Raw genomic sequence first — 19,452 nt, forward strand, 5'->3', positions numbered from 1 at the left:
TAGGTTCAAGTGATCTGCCCCCCTCAGCCTCCCAAAGTGCTGGGATTACAGGCATTAGCCACTGTGCCCAGCCCAAAGTACACATTTTTATGTTGAAAACTCATTGCTTGTTAAATGATCAGTAACACCTTAAAATTTGTTTGCAAAATGACTGGACTTTTCAATGATGAATAAATGTTTTGATTAATGTTATAAGTAAATCTCTTAATCCTTCATTTTAACTGCATTTGAGGAAGAAATATTTGCCATTAGCTGATTTGCCATTGTGAGGCCTCTTTTAAAGTTTCTCTGCAGACACTCATCCTTTGGAAGACTATTTGAAAGAGAAGTTGCTCTAAGTACAGTATTGATGATAGTAGTGCTGTAACAAAGATATAGGCAAGGTTTATAATTTAATATATTGGGAAAAGGGTATTGGGAGATAAGTCTTTTCTAATTTTACAAAAAAAAAAACTGCAAAAATATTAGTGGACCTTTTAGTGCAAAACAGTTTATTTTAAAATATGTTTTATAAAGTAGACCTCTGCTTTTAAATTTGTAAAGACCTCCCTTTTAAAAGGGGGGACACCATAAAAAAAGAATTGCCTTTAGTTACCAGGATTTTTTAATAACCTCATTTTGTACTTTGTAATTGATTAACAGAAATTTCCTATAGTACCAACAGATCTGTTTAATGGTGCATGATCTTTACATACAGGAAATTTTCATTTATTTTTCTAGCCTTTTCTCAATTCATGAAGTTTGTAGATACTTGCTCCACTTAATTTTGGATCAAAGACGGAAAATACAGAAGGATTTCAAGAGAAGAAAGGTGTTAGCTATTTTCTGGGCATGTGCCCTATAGGACCTTTTAGCATTTGACTGGGACAAAGTGGATCTGCCTATATTTATATGCATCGTATTACCTGCCTTCACAGCTGAACTACCAGCAGAAAGTAGGCATCATGTACTGCAAAGCTGGACAGAGCACTGAAGAAGAGATGTACAACAATGAGTCAGCTGGCCCAGCCTTTGAAGAATTCCTTCAACTATTGGGAGAGCGAGTTCGGCTCAAAGGATTTGAGAAGTATCGAGCACAGCTTGATACCAAAAGTAAGAAATACTTACACCCTCCTACTAGGCTTATTTTCCCCCTGTTGTGCTGTTGTGCATCTGCTAAATTATCCGTAAAGCAACATTGCCATTTATCGCAGAACACTGCTGGTGATGGGGGAGAGAAAGCCAGAGAGGGAGGATGTAGCACCAGAACAGTTGAAGATCATAACCAAAGTAGCTAGAATTAGACTCTAAAAAAAATAGTGTTGTCAGAGGTGTGTGCATGGAGTGGGGCAGTGACACAGATCGTGCAGAATTGCTCCTGGGTGAGCATTGTGTAAATTTCATTACATTTAGCCAAATGTTAGGGTGATTAAAAACTCCGGAAACTTACAACCGTCTGAGTGTAAGCCTGGAATTTTTGACTTCCATTAATTCATTTCATAGTCTTCATGTTTATCTATGTAGTCAGCCTTTGTTTTTGTTTTTTTGTATTCTTTTTATATCTAGGGTTTTTGTTTCTATTATTATTATTCACAGTCTACTTAATCTCTGAGAAAATAGGCTTTTTAGCTTTGGTATTAGTTTAGCTCATAAAATGTGTTGATTAAAAGCATGATAATGAAACAATCTGTTTAACTATGGTGCATGAACCTAAAAGGTTGTCCATGTCCAGTCCCCAAGTTGTCAGTAAAATAGTTAGCATTCTCAAATGCCTATTTTGGTTAGCTGGGACTAATCAAAGAGCGTGTTGACTTTTGCTATGTGTCTGTGTGAAAGCAGTTTTAAATTTTATCTTTAAATTCATCCATAGACACCTGTGACCTGTTTTTCTTTGAGAGGGTCTTGGGATTAGCACATCTGTATTGCAGTCTATAGTAATCTCTCTGATTTTCTGTACAGGAAATTAAATAAGGAGTTGAGTCATGAAAACAGAAAAGCATTCATAAACTCCACTGCAGGGAAGAATTTCCTGTTGCCATGGTTTTGCTGTTGCCAACTTGGAAACGACATGCAAGAGAGACTATTAAAACCCATAAATAGCCTAGCTGCTTAAATATTATTTTAACATTCTGTACTCTGCTTGCAACTGCATAAAGATGTTAAATTTCAGTATGTCCTTAAACTCTTTTTATCCAGCTATTCTGATATTCACCTGGTACAGTTCATTCATGTTGCCCCCATTTGTTGTGCTGTATAAATTATCACTGCCACAAACAGTTATTGAAAGGATCTGGGAAGAGAATGTGTAATAAGCTCAGTGATACTATAAGTGAATGGTCAGATTGGGAGTTGATAAGATTGTGTGTTATCTGTGATGAAGGGTGATGTGAGAAATGTATAGCTAGGTTATCGTTAAGCAACATGACATGTAGTAAGGCAGTGGAATACACAAAATAAGCACTTTGTGCACAGTTTGTCCAATTATCCCAACAACTGCAAAGGCTAGAGGGGGATGAGCCTGGATTACCAAACAGCCTCTTAATGTAGTTTTGGAATTATATAATACCTTCAACAGGGAAAGATTCTTTTTCACTGAACTACTCTCCTTTAAGTAGTTCAACTTTATGAGGCATGTCTGACCTTTCAGGGCATATTTCCTGAGAAGGATTCAAAGAAAAGTGTCCTTTTCTGTCCTTTTAAAATGTCGCATTTCCTAAAATGAACGAAAAGTAGGGAAGTATTCCTACTCTGAAGCCCCAAAGAAGACAGTACGCAAAATCATCTCTTTTACTCCAAGCTTATTAATAGGGACAAAAACTAGAGTCTATTCACTATGCCATTTAAATCTGCATTAAATAATCATAGACCACCAAAATAGGCAACAGCCAGCCTCTGTACACCTCAGCTGCCTCCTGCTGGGCTGGACACTAGTAGAGATAAGACTTCGTTCTATGTGCTGTGATGTAATCTCACCATACTTAATCTAACTTTATGTTGTGTCAAGAAAGTTTGAATATAATTCTTTTTCCAAAAAAGTGCTTTTCAGAACAAATGTTCAAGGATCATTCCCACTGTAGATGTCACTTGAATCTATGGGTTTGTAGTTTTTATCAAATTAAAGTACTATCTGCTGTTATTTCTTTATTTTTTCTGTCTTAACCTCCCGTCTCTCTGAGACTCCAATTACACATATGTTATATCACTCACTGGTGTACCACAGGTTAATGAGGCCCTGGTTCTTTTTTTTTCCCCCCTAACCTTTTTTTTTCCTTCTGTGCTTCAGTTTGGATAATTTCTATTAATATATCTTAAAGCTCCTTGTGTTTTTCTTTTCTTCCATGGTATCTTAATTCATTGTTAATCCCGTCCAGTGAAATTTCCATTTAAGATATTATATTTCAGGGCCAAAAGTTGCATTTGATAATCTTTTTAAATGTCTTCTATTCTCACCTTTTTAGGTTCACGCTGTCCTTCAGATCCCTAAACACATTTATAATAGTTGTTTCAAAATGTTCATCTGCTAATTTCATCATTTCTCTCATTTTCAGTTTCTTTTTTTAATGGGGTTCCTTTGTATATATTTTACATCCTCACATGTCTGGTTGTTTTTGATAAGATGTTGGATATTGTAAATGTTTCATTGTTCAGTGTCTTAATTTTGTTATCTTCTTTAAGTGTTGAGTTTTGTTTTGGCAGGCAGTGAAGTTGCGGAATAGCTTGATTTTTATGAGTCTTATTTTTAAGCTTTGTTAAAGCATACCTAGAGTAGCTTTTACTCTGGCTAACTTAGCCCTACTACTAAGGCATGACTTTTCTTGCACCTCAGTACTTGAATATTCAATGAAGTGTCTACTGTGGCTGTTCAGAACTCATTAATATCTCCCAACCCAGTGTGAACTGTGGAATTGTTTGGCTTATAATTCGTTGGTAGTTGTTCTTTCCCTAATATTTTGTCTTTGCTTGGCTTTTGGAATTTATGCATATGCATATGCAGCTTACTGTCCAACTCAAGACTCAAAGGGACCCCTATTCAGATTTCTGAACCTTTCATCTGATATTTCTTTCTCTTTGGTATTCTGCCTAGCAAATATCAGCCACCTCAGACTTCCTGAACTCGAGTCTGTCTTGGCTTCCCCCTTCAGTACCTTGCTCTGTGTCACTGTCCCACAAGTACCTCAAGGTAGAAAGCCCAGGGGTCATAGGGCTCATCTTCTGTATTCTTTTTTCTCAAGGATCACTATCCAAGGCTGCCTGTTGTCCAATGTCTGCAAACAGTTGTTTCAGCTATTATATCATTTTTTCTAGTTATTCACAATGGCATGGTAAGTGCTGTATCAAGCACTTCATTATGGCTGGAAGCAGAAGTCCCAGATACTTTTGATATGTATGCCGTCTAGTTTAATTCCGACAAACCTGCTAGATACCAATTATCCCCTCTTTACAGAATTGGCTTCTTTAGATTAAGTAACATGCCCATGGTTAGATAGCTAGCAAGCATTAGGAAAGTAGAATAGATCCCAGTAGTGTGGTTAATGAAGTGTTCAGAGAAAGCATAAATGTAGAATGAAGTATAGCAAAGCCCCAAGACCGGCCTTTAGCCTATGTCTTCCTCCCTCTTAAGCCCTTGAGCTAACAGTATTCAAACCAGCTCATGAGATAGCTCTACTTCATGCATTATCATCATATTCATTTCTTAGTATTTTTGTAAAGGAGGATGAGGCTCAGGGAAGTAATGAACTATTGAACCATTTCTTCTTTTTCCCAGTTATCTGTGCAAAGACCATCTACACATTTCAAAAATAAGGATTTGTAGCAAACAAGCAAGCTACAAATAAATATGTCACAGGCTGGAACAATTCTGCAATGAAGAAATTTTTAGTAGTGGATTTTTCCTTCTTTTTTGTTTTCTTATTTGGATGATATAACCTAGATAATTACCATTCTCTCACACTACAATAAATACAATAAACTTCCCACCAAGCAGTTTGTTATTTGAAAGCTGGAGACCATCCTCATTTTTAGCTGCGTACGTGGATTATTTGGGGAAATTATTTCCTGACTGAGGCTTGTTTGTCACGTCAGTACACAGGAGACTTAGAAGCCCTCTGTAAAAGCTTTCCTTCAAAGCCCTGCCTTCATTAATTTGCTGCAATGTTAGTGACTGTTTGTTTTCTCCTCCATTTTTCAGCAGTGTTATAAATGCAGTTGAGGTTCAAGATCTTAAAAGAGATATAAGACTTTTCATAAAGAAAGATTTGGAGGCAGATCATGTGATTGTCAAGGAGGCAGATCACGTGATTGTCAAGGTGACCTATATAATGCCTGAATTTACTTATTAAGTTTTAAAGCTCTATACAAATATGAAGTAGCATCATTCTTTCATCCTTCTTCTACAAGCACATTGTCCCTTTAGAGTTGCTCAATACGCTCTTCAACCCGATAAAAAAGCATTTTTTTTTTCATTTTCCTGATAGTCATTCTCTTAAAACTTTCATAGTTTCAGGGTTTCATGGTCACTAAAAATATTATAATAAGAGCATTGGATGCTTTATTCCTTAGTAATATAGTAAACAGTCTTCTTTTAAAAAATTACAGATTCGGGAGGACATGTCCAGGTTTGTTAACAGGGGTATATTGCATAATGCTGGGGCTTGAGCTTCTAGTGAATCTATTAGCCAAATAGTGAGCATAGTACCCAGTAGGTGGAGATTTTGAGGTGGAGTAGGGTTCTCCAACCCTTCCTCTCAACCTTCCTCCCCACTTTTGGACTCCCCAATGTCTGTTGTTTTCATCTTTATGTTCATGTGTACCCATTGTTTAGCTCCTGCTTGTAAGTGAAAACATGCAGTATTTGACTTTCTGTTTCTGCATTAATTCACTTAGGATAACGGCCTCCAGCTGCATGTGTGTTGTTGCCAGGGAGATGATGATGTTCTTTTTTACGGCTGCGTACCATTCCATGATGTATATGTACCATGTTTCCTTTATCCAGTCTACCATTGATAGACACTTAGGTCGATTCCATGCCTTTGCTATTGTGAACAGTGCTGCAATAAACAAATTAGTGCAGGTGCCATTTGATAAAATTATTTCTTTTCCTTTGAGTAGATACCCAGTAGGGAGACTGCTGGGTCAAATGGTAGTTCTATTGTTAGTTCTTTGAGAAATCTCCATACTGTTTTCCATAGTGGCTGTATTAATTTACATTCCCATGAACAGTGTATGTATATTTTCTTTTCTCAAAATCCTTGCCAACATCTATTATTTTTTGACTTTTGAATGATAGCCATTCTGTCTGATATCAGATGGTATCTCATTGTGGTTTTAATGTACATTTCTCCAGTGATTAGTGATGTTGAGCATTTTTTCATGTTTGTTGGCTACGTGTATGTCTTCTTTTGAGAAGTGTCTGTTTGTGTTATTTACCCACTTTTTAATGGGGCTGTTTGTTTTTTTCTTGTTGATTTGCTTAAGTTTCTTAGAGATTCTGGATATTAGTCTTTTGTTGGGTGTATGGTTTGCAAATATTTTCTCCCATTCTGTAGGTTGTCTGTTTACTCTGTTAATTATTTCTTTATAGCAAACATTCTTTTTGCATTCTTTCTGGTAAAGTTTAATACCTCTATGAAGTGCATAGTAATTTCAGGATTTTGGAATTCTTTTCTTCTTGGAAAGAAAAGTTTCATTATTTTAGCCCTAGTTTCATCTCTGAAACTTCTGAAACTATTCCCAAACTGTTGAAAATTATCAGCAAAACTCTATGAATCTAAAAGACCTCAGAAAAAGGCTGGTCAGATAGCATACATTGTGCGAAATGAGACGTGGAGGACAGAGAGAAGGGGCTAGAAGTAGAAAAATAAATGATCTTCAGTGTTTTCTTCCCCAGCAGTTTTCCTCTCTGGCAGTAATCCTTTTAGAACTAGCAGGCATATAAAGCACAGTGTAATAAATGAATACCAATGACAGTCTTTTTTTTTTCTGTTTCATTAATTTTGCTTAAAATTGACTTGAAACACATGTATAAGTACACGTCAGTGGTGACACATTCACTTTAAAGTTTTAAAATGTGCTGATCTGTTCTATACATATTTATAGAAAGGGTTCTTGACAATAGATAAGTTCTTCACGTTCAAGACCTGTCTTAAATAGTTCAGTTGAATCCTTTGTTGTAGTAATACACAGTTTTTTTGTTGTGATGGTCATTAATACTTAGAAGATATTTTTCTTGGATATTTATATGTTGTTACATAGTTTTCCAATTTTTGAAAAGTAGTCTTTGCTTTGTTCTATTTTTGACTATTTTTAAGCCTTCGCATTTTTTGTCAGCTCAAAATTAAGATTCTCCAACAAGCTCAAGCTTGAAACTCAGAGCTCTAGAATATCTTTAGAAAGCTGTCTGCAAGCCACAGTTGTAGTCTATTCTTAGAGCAGTACCTAACGGCAGCGGAGTTACTGCATTAGAGCTACCTGGGAGTGTCTGTGAAGAATAGATTCCCCTGTGAGGCCCTATACCCACTGAGGAGTATTTTGGGGGGTGGGCCCTGGGAATCTGCCTCTTAATTTAGCTCCGCAGCTGATGCTGTGCATACTAAGTTTTCAGAACTACGGTTGCCTTTTGGTATGTGTCAGAGACTTTGTCTGAGAGCATCGTTCTCTAAAATGCCATCAAGTGTTTTGGTCCTCAAAAAATAGGGTCGAGGCCAGGTATGTTGGGTCACGCATGTAATCCTAGCACTTTGGGAGGCCAAGGTGGGTGGATCACAAGGTCAGGAGATCGAGACCATCCTGGCCAACATGGTGAAACCCCGTCTCTACTAAAACTACAAAAATTAGCCAGGCATGGTGGCATGCACTTATAGTCCCAGCTATTCAGGAGGCTGAGGCAGGAGAATCGCTTGAACCCAGGAGGCAGAGGTTGCAGTGAGCCGAGATCGCACCATTGTACTCCAGCCTGGGCGACAGAGTGAGACTGTCTCAAAAAAAAAAAAAAAAAATTGGGTTGATAGAGGGTTGAGTTTACCTACAGTGAATGTACTTCTGTTCCTTTTGCAACCCCTAAGTCCAGATCCTTTGAGTCTAAACAGGTATTCCCTTTGAGTTGGGAAGTTAATAACTTTTTTCTGCAGCTTCCAGGTATTTGTGGGAACACTGATTCTGAAACTTTGTTAAGATAAAGGCAGTAGAGGTGTTTTTTTTTCTTAAGGAAAGTGAGAACACAACATGCTTAAGTCTTAAAAAAATTGTTAGACGTTGCTGTGTCACCTTTGTTCTTCAGTGTTAATGGTCTTGTTAAATTATTGTCTTTTTTTTTTTTTTGAGAACAAAACAAGTCTCTTGCTTGAATTGGAAGTATTAGAAAAATGTTTCCTAACTTGATGTGTCGACAGCATTCAGGGGTCTGTGAACTTGGATGGGAAATAATATTTTCTTTGTTTTCACTGACCCCAAGTTGAAATTTAGCATTTCTGTTCATTATGGCCATAGGCAGTAAACCACAGTAATTCATTTACCTGTGATTTCATTGCCAATAGAAAGCACAGATATTTTCGTATTATATTATTTGTTGTTGCAGACATCTCAAGAGTGTTTGTGCTCATCATGTCTTCAGCATTACAGTAGATATTAGACCAACTGCTAAATCTTGTTATATAAATCTTGTGCATTCATATTTAAAATTATTTGATACTGTGCGCTTCGATATAATTTCTTTCGAAATCTTATGTTTTTTATTTTATACTTTTACAAATATTATTCTGAGAAGGGATCTGATCCGTAGGCTTCACTAGACTGCCAAAGAGGATCAAATACCGTAGGCTTCACTAGACTGCCAAAGAGGATCAAATACAAAAAAAAAAAGGAAGAACACCTGTCTTTTCTAGAATCTTTTCATCCTAAATCATTTTCTTTTCTTCTCTTTTCTTTTTTGAGATATTTCTCTTAAATAAATTATTTTTCCTATTATAGTCATCTCATCATTATATTTTTTTTAACTGTAGCTGACTCCACTGGAACCCATTCTCTGTACACAACATACAAAGATTATGAAATTATGTTCCATGTTTCTACCATGCTGCCATACACACCTAACAACAAACAACAGGTAAGAGATCCTCCTGTTATCTGTGTTTTCACCCTTGTTTCATTTCCTCTAGAAGCCTAAGTGGCAAGTTTGTAAAATCTTAAACCAGAATTTAGTGTTGCACCTGTCACAGCAGCGGGAAGCTTTGTGCTTTGTGGAAGTAAGGAATAGCAAATGAACTGAAAACAAATGAAGAGACACAAATTTTAGGTTAACAGCCAGCTGGATGCCTTTGTGAATTAATCATTTGCTTTTCACTCACGGGGATTGAGGTTTTCATGAAATCTGAGGAACAAGTTGAAATCATTGGTGATTACATGACTCTGCAGGGTTGCAAAGAACATCCATGAGTGGGTGAAGTTTCATCTCAAGAGGTCAGTGCACAGAATAGGAAAGTTCTGAGGTTGCATTATAGATTTCAAAGGAGATATAAAATACTAACTTGGAAAAAAGTCAGATGTCAACAGAATGATATTCTTCCTTACCATGTTCATTGGGAGATAGCAAAGAACATAAATAACAATTGCATATGTGCACATCATACACAGGGCTTCTCTTAAAATGATCTAAAAGCTCAATGCCCAATTACTAAAGTGTAAGTGAGGTAGTAAAATGTGGAAACTAAGAGGTGACAGATTGTTACAGAGCAAACTGGAAACTGGCACTATTGTTTTAGGGAATATGTGGTAGTTGATTTTTTAAAATATTTTAAAATAAATAGTAGCAAATTGAAATTTAAAAGAACCAGAGAGCTAACACACTTCTTTTAAAAGCTATTACAAACTTGAGCAGTCCAATTTTACTTCTGACCTTCAAATGGATATGGATTTTTGTTTTTGTCAATTGTTGTGCTAACAGAGCACAGGCCAGCTGCAGAATGAATCACATCCTCTTTCACAGAAGTTAACCAAACACTGATCTAATCTAACACTTTATCACTTCACATTTGATTAAATCACAAATCTAGGTAACAAAGTTTTGCCTTTCATGATTGCCAGTGTAATAAAAAATAGAGAGCAAAGCAATGAATCAGCTATAAATCTGAAGTAAACCTGTTTTAAGATAAACTCCCTGATCTGTACTTTGTTGATAATTTGTTTTATGCAAATTCCAGATTTTAGCTCTCTTTGAAAGAAAAACAACATGCTAAGAAAGGCATAATAAACTTATTCTGACCAGTCAGTAGATAAAAAATTTAAGAACATTAACAAAATGATCCTTAAAGAGAGCATAAAGGCTTATTCTGCCTGATCACTTAGAAGAGAAAGATGAGATTTGTAAGGGTAAAAAATTTACTAACAAGATTGGATTGATTATTTGTAACTAAATGAGTTAAAGTGGTAGGCAGAGAAAGTGGGCATTTAAATGGCAGCTCTCTCAATTATTTAATTGTGGAGTCCAATCAAGGCAAAAATGTTACAGTCCTAAATCAGAATGAGAAAGAAATTGGTACTGCAACATATGAAAAAATTTTCACTCTCTAGCCAAAAAATTTATTTTCCTCTATGTAGATTACTTTATGCTTGAAAAAAAAAAACCAGGAAAAATGTATCTTTAAAAATTCTTTTGCAAATATTTTTAATAAAATATTTTTCATTATATGTAGTATAAGATGGAAAAATGGATTTGTTTCTATTTGGGTCCTTTATTAAGACATTTATTTTTATATGTCAAGCCATATTTTGAAGAATGAATAATATTACAGAAAATGACATCATTTATGCAGGAATGGCATAACATGTAGATAAATAGTATTTGTTTTTGGTATGTCCAAGATCTTGAGTAGATTAATAATCTTTAATTATTGGTATGTTCTGTAGAGCAATCAATACACACCAGCCTTTATTTTCATAACGTCTGTTTGTATATCATATTTAGAAATGAACTCAGAAATAAATTGCTTCATTAGAAGACAATTTGGGATGCTTTCAAATTCCTGAGGTTAAAAGTGCATTTCCTGAACATTCTAACTCCCAATTTGCAACCCTAATCTAAAAGGCTATTATTTCTCCCAGCTGGCAGCCAATACTAGATCACTGATTTTACTGGTTTGCAATTTGTATGCCTTAATGTCACTAGAGAATATTTTTTTAAATTCAAGTTTTATAAGTACAAGCTTATGTCTAATGGATAGTTTATATAAATGTCACACTTAGTTGTTTTTCTTTTTTAAGAGCCTCCGTACAGTAAGTTTGAGAAACACAAATTTCGTTTGGTTTTCCTTTACACTATTGAATTAACTGCTGAAAGGCACTGACCTAGGATGATTTGGGGTGCCTGAGTTTGAAAGCCACCCATCCAAAACCCAGTGAATGTGAAACAGAGAATGTGAAAGCTAAGCAGCTTTCATTGCAATTAAAGAAGCTGTTTAAACCTGAAATTTACCTGCTTTTAATTGTTGCAACATTCTGGAATATTATTCTTTTCTACATGCCCAGCTTGTGACACAAAACATATATCAGAAAACACCTTAGCCACATTTTCTTTCAATGAGGCCAGTTAAACCAGAACATAAATTACATTGTAATTATTTCAGCCATTCTCATCTCTAAAAATCTTCCCTATGGCACGTGTTTTTCTTATATGAAAATGGAACAACACTGTTGTTATAGAAACTGAGGGTTTGGTGATGTTGGGACCTGGCATAATATGCCAGATATTGGGTAGATCTATTTGAATGGCTGTATCTTTTATGCAAATTTCAGAATATTCATTTCTATGTTCTTCCTTAGAGGGAATAAGGCAGGTGAAAACATTGACAGTACCTGTGTAGATTACCTACCTTCATGTGTACTTATTAGGAATGGATGTTTTAAATACAGCTATATAAGGGAATTGGGGTGGTGGGGGAAGCAAATGATTGTTATTTATGTTGGTTGCTTATTTTTTCTTGTAGCTCCTGAGGAAGCGGCACATTGGAAATGATATCGTAACAATTGTTTTCCAAGAGCCTGGAGCACAGCCATTCAGCCCAAAAAATATCCGATCCCACTTCCAGCACGTTTTCGTCATCGTCAGGGTGCACAATCCGTGCTCTGACAGTGTCTGTTATAGGTGTGTATGGGTGTCACAGCAGGGGCTCTGTGGATGTTGGCTGGTTATCGCATAGAGGCCCCATTCAGCTCTGCATTCTAAAGTGGCAATGGGAAGTCTATTACTATTTCTTTTTGTCTTTAAACCATGCATGCGGATGGCTGAATTCACATGATGATGTAATCTGGTGGCATTGACATTACCCAAGCATGTTGGTTAGACACCTGCCGTTTCCATTTGCACCTCCTTCTTAGGTGATGTCCTTCATCCATACCATCTGGTCACCAACCAACTAATTACTCATATTGCTAATTATATTTTTCTTTTGGCATGGCAAGAGCAGAGAAGAATGATTATAATAAATAGGGAAGAGAAGTTAATTTTTTGAAAAGCATTGTTATTAAAGAAGCCTAAATCCTTGCCTCTGACTTACTTGATTCACGTTAGCACTCTGACTACAAGCTTAGAAGCGCTTCTATACTTTATTTAGCATTATTGAAATTGTTTCAGTGTTACTTGTTGACGTAGTCACATGAGTATCAGAATTCAGGCCTCTATCTGCAGAGACCTTTCTTGTAAGAATACTAGAGAGTTAGGAGTTGAAGGGGATAGGGACCTGTGACGCTAGCTCGATATGGGTGTAGTGCCAGAATGTGTAAGGGTAATGTTCTGGCATTTGTAAGATGTTTTTAATGTGCATCAGTTCCTTTCAAAATATGGACATTTGGCATATCTTTCCATCCCTAAAAAATGTTACCTGCATAGAAAGTGACCTGTGCACATTGACAGTTTGTGAGATCCACAATTGTATATTTCTAGGGGTAAGGCAGATTAATTCTAGGAGTAGAGTAAGCGTAGCTTAGGGAAAAAAAACAAGTAGAGGTTATGTTGGTCTCCTGCTGGCTGTCACCATCCTTGCACATATCCTAATAACTGCATTGGTTGAGCTCTTGTTATAAGCCCCAAACTATTCTAGACATCTTACATGTATATCCCATTTAATCTTTAAAACCTATGAGGTAGGTACTGCTTTTATCTCCATTTTCAGATGATGAAATTTCAGCCAGGTCACTTGGCTCGGGTTAGCTGGCTAGTGTTGAGCAGAATTAGACAGGAATGCAGTCAGTTTGATTCTAGAGCCCAGTCTCTTAACCACACTGCTATGCCGCCTCTCTTAACATGCTGGGAAAGCTGGGTTTTTCACTCCGAGCTCCCAACACAGAGGCTGTTCCAGAACTTTTCAGGTGCTGAGCCTAGGTGAACACCCAAGACCAGGGAGGTCTGTAGTTTCCTAGGGTTGGGGCAGAACCCCCAACAATGAAAACCTAGATCTGAAACCTCTTATCAAGGAAATGGTGTCTGAGAGCTGCTCTGGTTAGTTGTAGAATGAAAGCACTGAACAATTGACTATAATTGGGATGGATAACGATTTGCATTTAGAAAATACTCTGAGCAGTTAAAACATGCTATGTACTAGATTCATGCAAAGGATTTCATACCACTTGACAAGCAGAAAGTTAAGCCCATTTTGAATGGGCACTCCAAAGTTTGGGGAGTGGAAAGCTATGCAGTTTCTTTTAAAGAGAGTTTCTTCTTTTCAAGCCTTTGTCTGAATCAGTACCGTCCAATGGGACTATAATGCAAGCTACATATTAATGTTACATTTTTTAATAGCCAGATTTTTTTAAAAAGTGCCAAGATATAGATGAAATTAATGTTGACACTGTTTTTGACCAATTTATACATTTTAGTTACTCAATATATCTAAATATTATTTCAACATGAATTAACATGTGATTTCAGCATTTAACAATTATTGTGACATCTTACATGGTTTTTTGGACTAAGTCTTTGTAACCTGAAGTACATTTTAGACTTACCGCATATCTCAATTAGAATGCTAAATTTTCATTGGTGATACTTGATGTATATTTAGATTTCATAAAATTTACAATGAAAAGGTAGATTTAATATACCCAGATTCTTCCAAATGGACTTTTAAAAATCTTTAAAATAACAGAATTAAGTATCCATTTTTAAATCATATATTAATTAAAATTTAATATAATTTGATATTCCTTGGTCACACTAGACACATTTCAAGTGCTCAATAGCCACAGCTGGCTGTGGCCACTGTAATGAACCGCACAAGTCTAAACAGACTGCTCAGGGAGGTATGTTCGCCTTCTTCAGTGCTTTGTTTTTTTATTTTTATCATCCCTCCCCTGAAAATTAGGATTTTTGCTTTCTCTCTCTTATTTTTAATCTGTTGCCTGGAGAGCCCACCGTTTGAACCCCATCATTTAACGCTAGGAGTCTTTGCGGGAAGTGGGATACTGAACACCCCTGCTTAAGACATGTGGGCAGGTCTGGAATTTCCTAGTTACCAGGCTTGTTTGAAGGCCCAACACACAGCTTTTAAGCTGTGAATTTTGGCCTGTTTATAAATCCAAGAAAACATTAGTTTGTAACATCACTGAAAGAAATCACAAGAGATTATAGAGTAGTGACCTATGCCTATTGCAAACTTTAAAGATCAATAGTTTTTTGCCATCCTTCTCAAAAGAGGCAGGCACACCTCCGCAGGTATGTGGTGATGTCAGGAAGTGTTTGAAGACACAGAATAAACAGGACACCTTTCTTCAAGCCTTTAATGTTGGGGGGAGGCAGGGTAAGGACGAGCTTATTTTCTCATGAAAATAAATGTATTATGAGGTAGAATGGAAAATATCAGTTTTCAGATAAAACATGGGTCTTCAAAGAATTTCTACACCTGTGAATTTTTCTCAAGCCCCAGCCACTCCCCGAACTACTAGGGATATGAATTTATAGGCCTGTTTTATTAGGGGTGGTTTGGTGGAAAAACTTAGACATGGGTTGATTTATACTCATTTTATTTCAATCTAATTTAATTTTATCCCTAAATGATATAGCTAGAGTAACTCAAATGCTTTTTCTAAGTTTTTTAAATTTTTTAATTTTTGTGGGTACATAGTAGGTGTATATATTTTTGGGTTACATGAGATATTTTTATATAGGCATGCAGTGCATAATAATCACACCAGGGTAAATGGGGTATCCATCACCCCAAGCATTTATCCTTTGTGTTACAGACAATCTAGTTATACTCTTTTAGTTATTTTTAAATGTGCAATTAAATTATTTTTAGCTATAGTCACCCTGTTGTGCTAGCAAATAACTAGGTCATATTCATTCTTTCTATTTTTTGTACCCCAAGTGCTTTTTAGCATTTAAAACCTCTTGGTCCCAACTTTCTCCACCATGAACACACATATTTATTTACTTACACGTACCTGGTATCTGAACTGTGGAAAGGGGAAAAGTTTCCTTGAAAGAGTGTCCTGCAGTAATAGTGTGGAGAGGTGTGGGGTCATTACAGGCTGAAGTTATATGGATATTTATGAGAAGATGGGATTTGATGTGTGTGTTAAAGCATAGCTGGATGGAATTCAATGGGAAAAAGAGAAACCATTCTAGGAGTGGTCAGTGGAAAGGACAGAAGCCTAGAAATGGGAAGGAGGATGGAAAGTACAATAAAAAGGCCTACTAATGCAGAAAAGATGACCAGGCAGTAGAGGCCTCCAGAATGCTAGGCCATCAATTCAACACTACATAAGTAGAATTCTAGGAAAAATTATCCAGTGTTACCATGCTAGGTAATTTGTACACAGAAAGATAAATTTGGAGACTGTCATTATCCATTTATTTTTCATTAGTTCTTTATCCAGCCCTTAGCATATATGTGCTAGACACTACTCTGGACCCTGGGATATAACATGAGAACAAAGAGAGAAAAATCCCTATAGTGGATCTAGACATGAGATCTGAAAATAATGTGGTATTATACCTCCCTGGGGACTAGAAAGCTTATATAGGAATAACTGACTAATTCAGACTAATTCCAGAGGCCAGTTAATGTGAGTCATCATGTAGCCAAGAACTCAGAAATCAGTCACTAAGTCTGCATACTAAAGCTTATCCCATAACTGATGAGAGCCCTCCAGTCTCTATTGTTTTATTTGTATCGTTGCAGTGACCTTAATTATCTGATCCCAGTTGATAGAGAAGATTAGAAGCAAAAAAAGAAGAAGGAGCTGTTAATAGCGAGTATATACTGGAAACAAATACTTGTTTATTGATAGAAGAGATGCTGAAAAACTATTCACATCAAAGATATGAATTCAATAAGCATAGCAGTCTGGGGCCATTTGATTTTGGGGCAAACAACCAAATACAGTAGTTCCTCCTTATCTGTTGGGGATATATTCCAAGACCCCCAGAGGATGCCCGAAACCATGGATAGTGCCTACCCCTATATATACTATGTTTGTTCCTATATGATAACGTTTAATTTCTAAATTAGGCACAGTAATATATTAACAGTAATTAATAAAATATAACAGTTATAACAATATACTTTAATAATAGTTATATGAATGTGGTGTCTCTCTCAAAATACCTCACTGTACTATACCACAGCTAACTGAAACCACAGAAAGTTAAAACCATAGATAAGGGGGAACTATTGTGTGCTTCAGTCACTCCTGAGGGCTTCACTGTGGAAACACAGTATAAGATAATACCATTTTTCAACAACTACAGAATTAATGGATTTAAGCATTGATCATCAAAGGATGCAAATACTATAAAAAGAGACAAATATGTGCCTCATAATGGAAGAATACAACCTCACCTATGAATTATTTTTGCTACCCCCTAAAAAAAATTAAATCTGAATCTGATCAAGCTTCCAGAAAAGCCAATTTATAGGAAATACAAAAGACAGAGGAACATGTTTGTAGTTGACAAAATTCAGACCCAGAATAACTCTGCAGACACAAAGCCCCATTTCTTCAACAAGTAAGTTGCAAGAAATGGTGAGGAAGTGGAGGGGAATCTACAGAATAAAACATTTTTTAAAGCTAAATTAATTGCAATGTGTGGATCCTATTTGGATCCCAATTTAGACAAAAAGACTATAAAGAAAATCCTAGGACATCCTAAACAATTGTAAATTGGAACATTGACACACTATTTGATGAAATAAAAGAGTTGTTATTCATTTTAAAACTAAAATAGTAATAAGTAGTCATAACAAGGACCCTGATTGTTCAAAACAAATATTAAACTGTGGTCAGTAGGTATGTTTAGGAAGGTAGAAATATGTGTTACTCCTCTCAGAGAGGTTTCCATACCCGGTAATTAAAATGTAATAACTGTTGAAAGGAATCCGTATGATATAATACAAAAAGCACTTGGAATTAGACCAAATTGTTAAACAGTGCAGTGGGAAGTTGCTTGACATCCACTTAAAATCCTATTAAGTAAAATATCTAGCATAGGCAGGGAGGAAGCGTGATGCATGTCCATTAAATGTCTGTGTTCATCCTCTTTCCTCTCTGTAAAAAAAAAAAAAAAAAAAAAAAGAATTTGCAAGCTTCAGCTGAGAAGAAGAAAAATCCAAGTAGGTCAAGTGATAGAAATTTCTTTCAGAAGGTCTATTTCAAGCCTCAATTAATCAGCATCCCTATTGTCCACTGCAGCTGACCTTTCTAAGACAAGAATCTGATTATGTCATTTATTGTGCTTAAAAGCATTTAGAGGAAAGTTCAGACTTGCAAGCATAGCTTACTGCATGGGGGCTTCAGGTTTGGCCTCCTGTCTCTCAGTCTCATCTACCAGTCTGCACCCCATGCCTACCTCACTCCTTTGGAGCTACTCACCACTCCCCAGAACAGCATGCTCTGCCCCTCCGCTCTGCATATGCTGCTCCTCTCACACATTCCCCTTTCCCTCCATCTGATGAATTCCTGCTTTTCTTTTTTCTGAGAAGGCTCCCTGGACCTCCCAGGACTAAAGTGCCTTTCCTAAGTGCTACCAGTAGCACCCTGTACTTCGCAAGTAGGAGACTCAAATCACTGGCTGTGGCTCCCACCAGATTTTGAGTTTCTGGAGGGCTGAGCCCGGGACATCTTCAGCCTTGATCCTCAGCAAAGGCAAAGTGCCTAGCACATAGTAGGTACTCAGTGACTGGTGGATCAATACTATTAGAAATCGAGAGAATGATTGGCACGTGTTTGATCTTTCCTGTCCTTTGCCCAGATCTGCTTTCTTGGAAGCTGCCCTGGCCAGTAATCTGATTCAGGCTCCAAGAAGAGGAAACTTCCTTCTCCCATTTGATGTTTTCTGTATCACCTTCCTTTTAAATTTTGGGCTGGGGATTGTTGATTATTGCTGTTATTCCATTGTGCTTCCAAAGTTCAAATGTCTTATATTTCTCAATTTTTATCCACTAAACTGTTCAGAAGTCTTTGAAACAGGCCGGGCGTGTTGGCTCATGCCTGTAATCCCAGCACTTTGGGAGGCTGAGGCAGGCAGATCATGAGGTCAGGAGATCGAGACCATCCTGGCTAACACAGTGAAACCCTGTCTCTACTAAAAATACAAAAAATTAGCCAGGCGAGATGGTGGGCCCCTGTAGTTCCAGCTGCTGGGGAGGCTGAGGCAGGAGAATTGCTTGAACCCAGGAGGCAGAGGTTGCAGTGAGCCAAGATCGCGCCACTGCACTCCAGCCTGGGCAACAGAGTGAGACTCCATCTCAAAAAAAAAAAGTCTTTGGAAAATTTTCATGTGTCAGCTTGAAGTTGGCTTTGGGTATCAACACTTGTTATTTCATTCAAGCTCTTTGATGCCAACCAATGTTACATGGCCCATATCGAGTAGAAATAGCCTCATCATCTCTTAGGCCATATGACCCATGTGAATGGTCCCTTTTAGCAGGCACCTCAGGAGTAGGAGGTTTGAAAGCACTTCCTCAGAGGGAGTAAGTGTGGGCTTGTCGTGGAGCACTCTCTTGGCTGTCCAGAAGCTTACATTCCAATCCTGGCTCTCTCTAACAAATCTGGGTAAATCCTTTTACTTCTCTGTATCTGTTCCTGGAGAAGTGAAGAATTTGTACCAGCTGTTCAACTGGAGGTTCATGAAGATGTCAAACCACAGAATACAAACAAGACACCTTCCTGGTCGCTCAGTGTACCCAAAGATTTTGGAGTGAGAAGATTTTTATATGAAAATGAACACAAATATTTTTCAGTAGTATGTAAAATCGAGGTGAATTTTCAAATGAAACCCAAAGATTTTACTGAAAGAATTTGAGGAACATTGAGTTCTGTTAAGTTCCCTTCCTGTGATAACTTTCCATCACTGTTTTAGCCTCTAGCTCTGTCTGTCTGTCATCTAGATAACCCTGCTGAGTAGAACATTCCAGTCCTCAACAATGCTGGGTAAATAAAGCATGGCTATGATTTTAAAGCATGTATTATTTCCAAGAAGACACAGAA

The 19,452-nt window shown here is 36.9% G+C and overlaps 1 protein-coding gene across 25 annotated transcripts in view; it reads left to right on the plus strand.

The window, feature by feature from the left end:
• SIPA1L1 (signal induced proliferation associated 1 like 1) overlaps positions 1 to 19,452 on the plus strand; it is a 419,211-nt gene that overhangs the window by 327,619 nt on the left and 72,140 nt on the right. For all 25 annotated transcript variants that reach the window (XM_063596279.1, XM_063596274.1, XM_063596282.1 and 22 more), the window contains 3 exons: positions 918 to 1,092; positions 8,976 to 9,079; positions 11,955 to 12,112. In XM_063596279.1, the coding sequence (XP_063452349.1) occupies positions 918 to 1,092; positions 8,976 to 9,079; positions 11,955 to 12,112 (437 nt within the window). The remainder of the gene's footprint in view (positions 1 to 917; positions 1,093 to 8,975; positions 9,080 to 11,954; positions 12,113 to 19,452) is intronic.

This window comes from Pan paniscus, chromosome 15 (assembly GCF_029289425.2).
Source record: "Pan paniscus chromosome 15, NHGRI_mPanPan1-v2.0_pri, whole genome shotgun sequence".
In the NCBI taxonomy this organism is placed as follows: domain Eukaryota; kingdom Metazoa; phylum Chordata; class Mammalia; order Primates; family Hominidae; genus Pan; species Pan paniscus.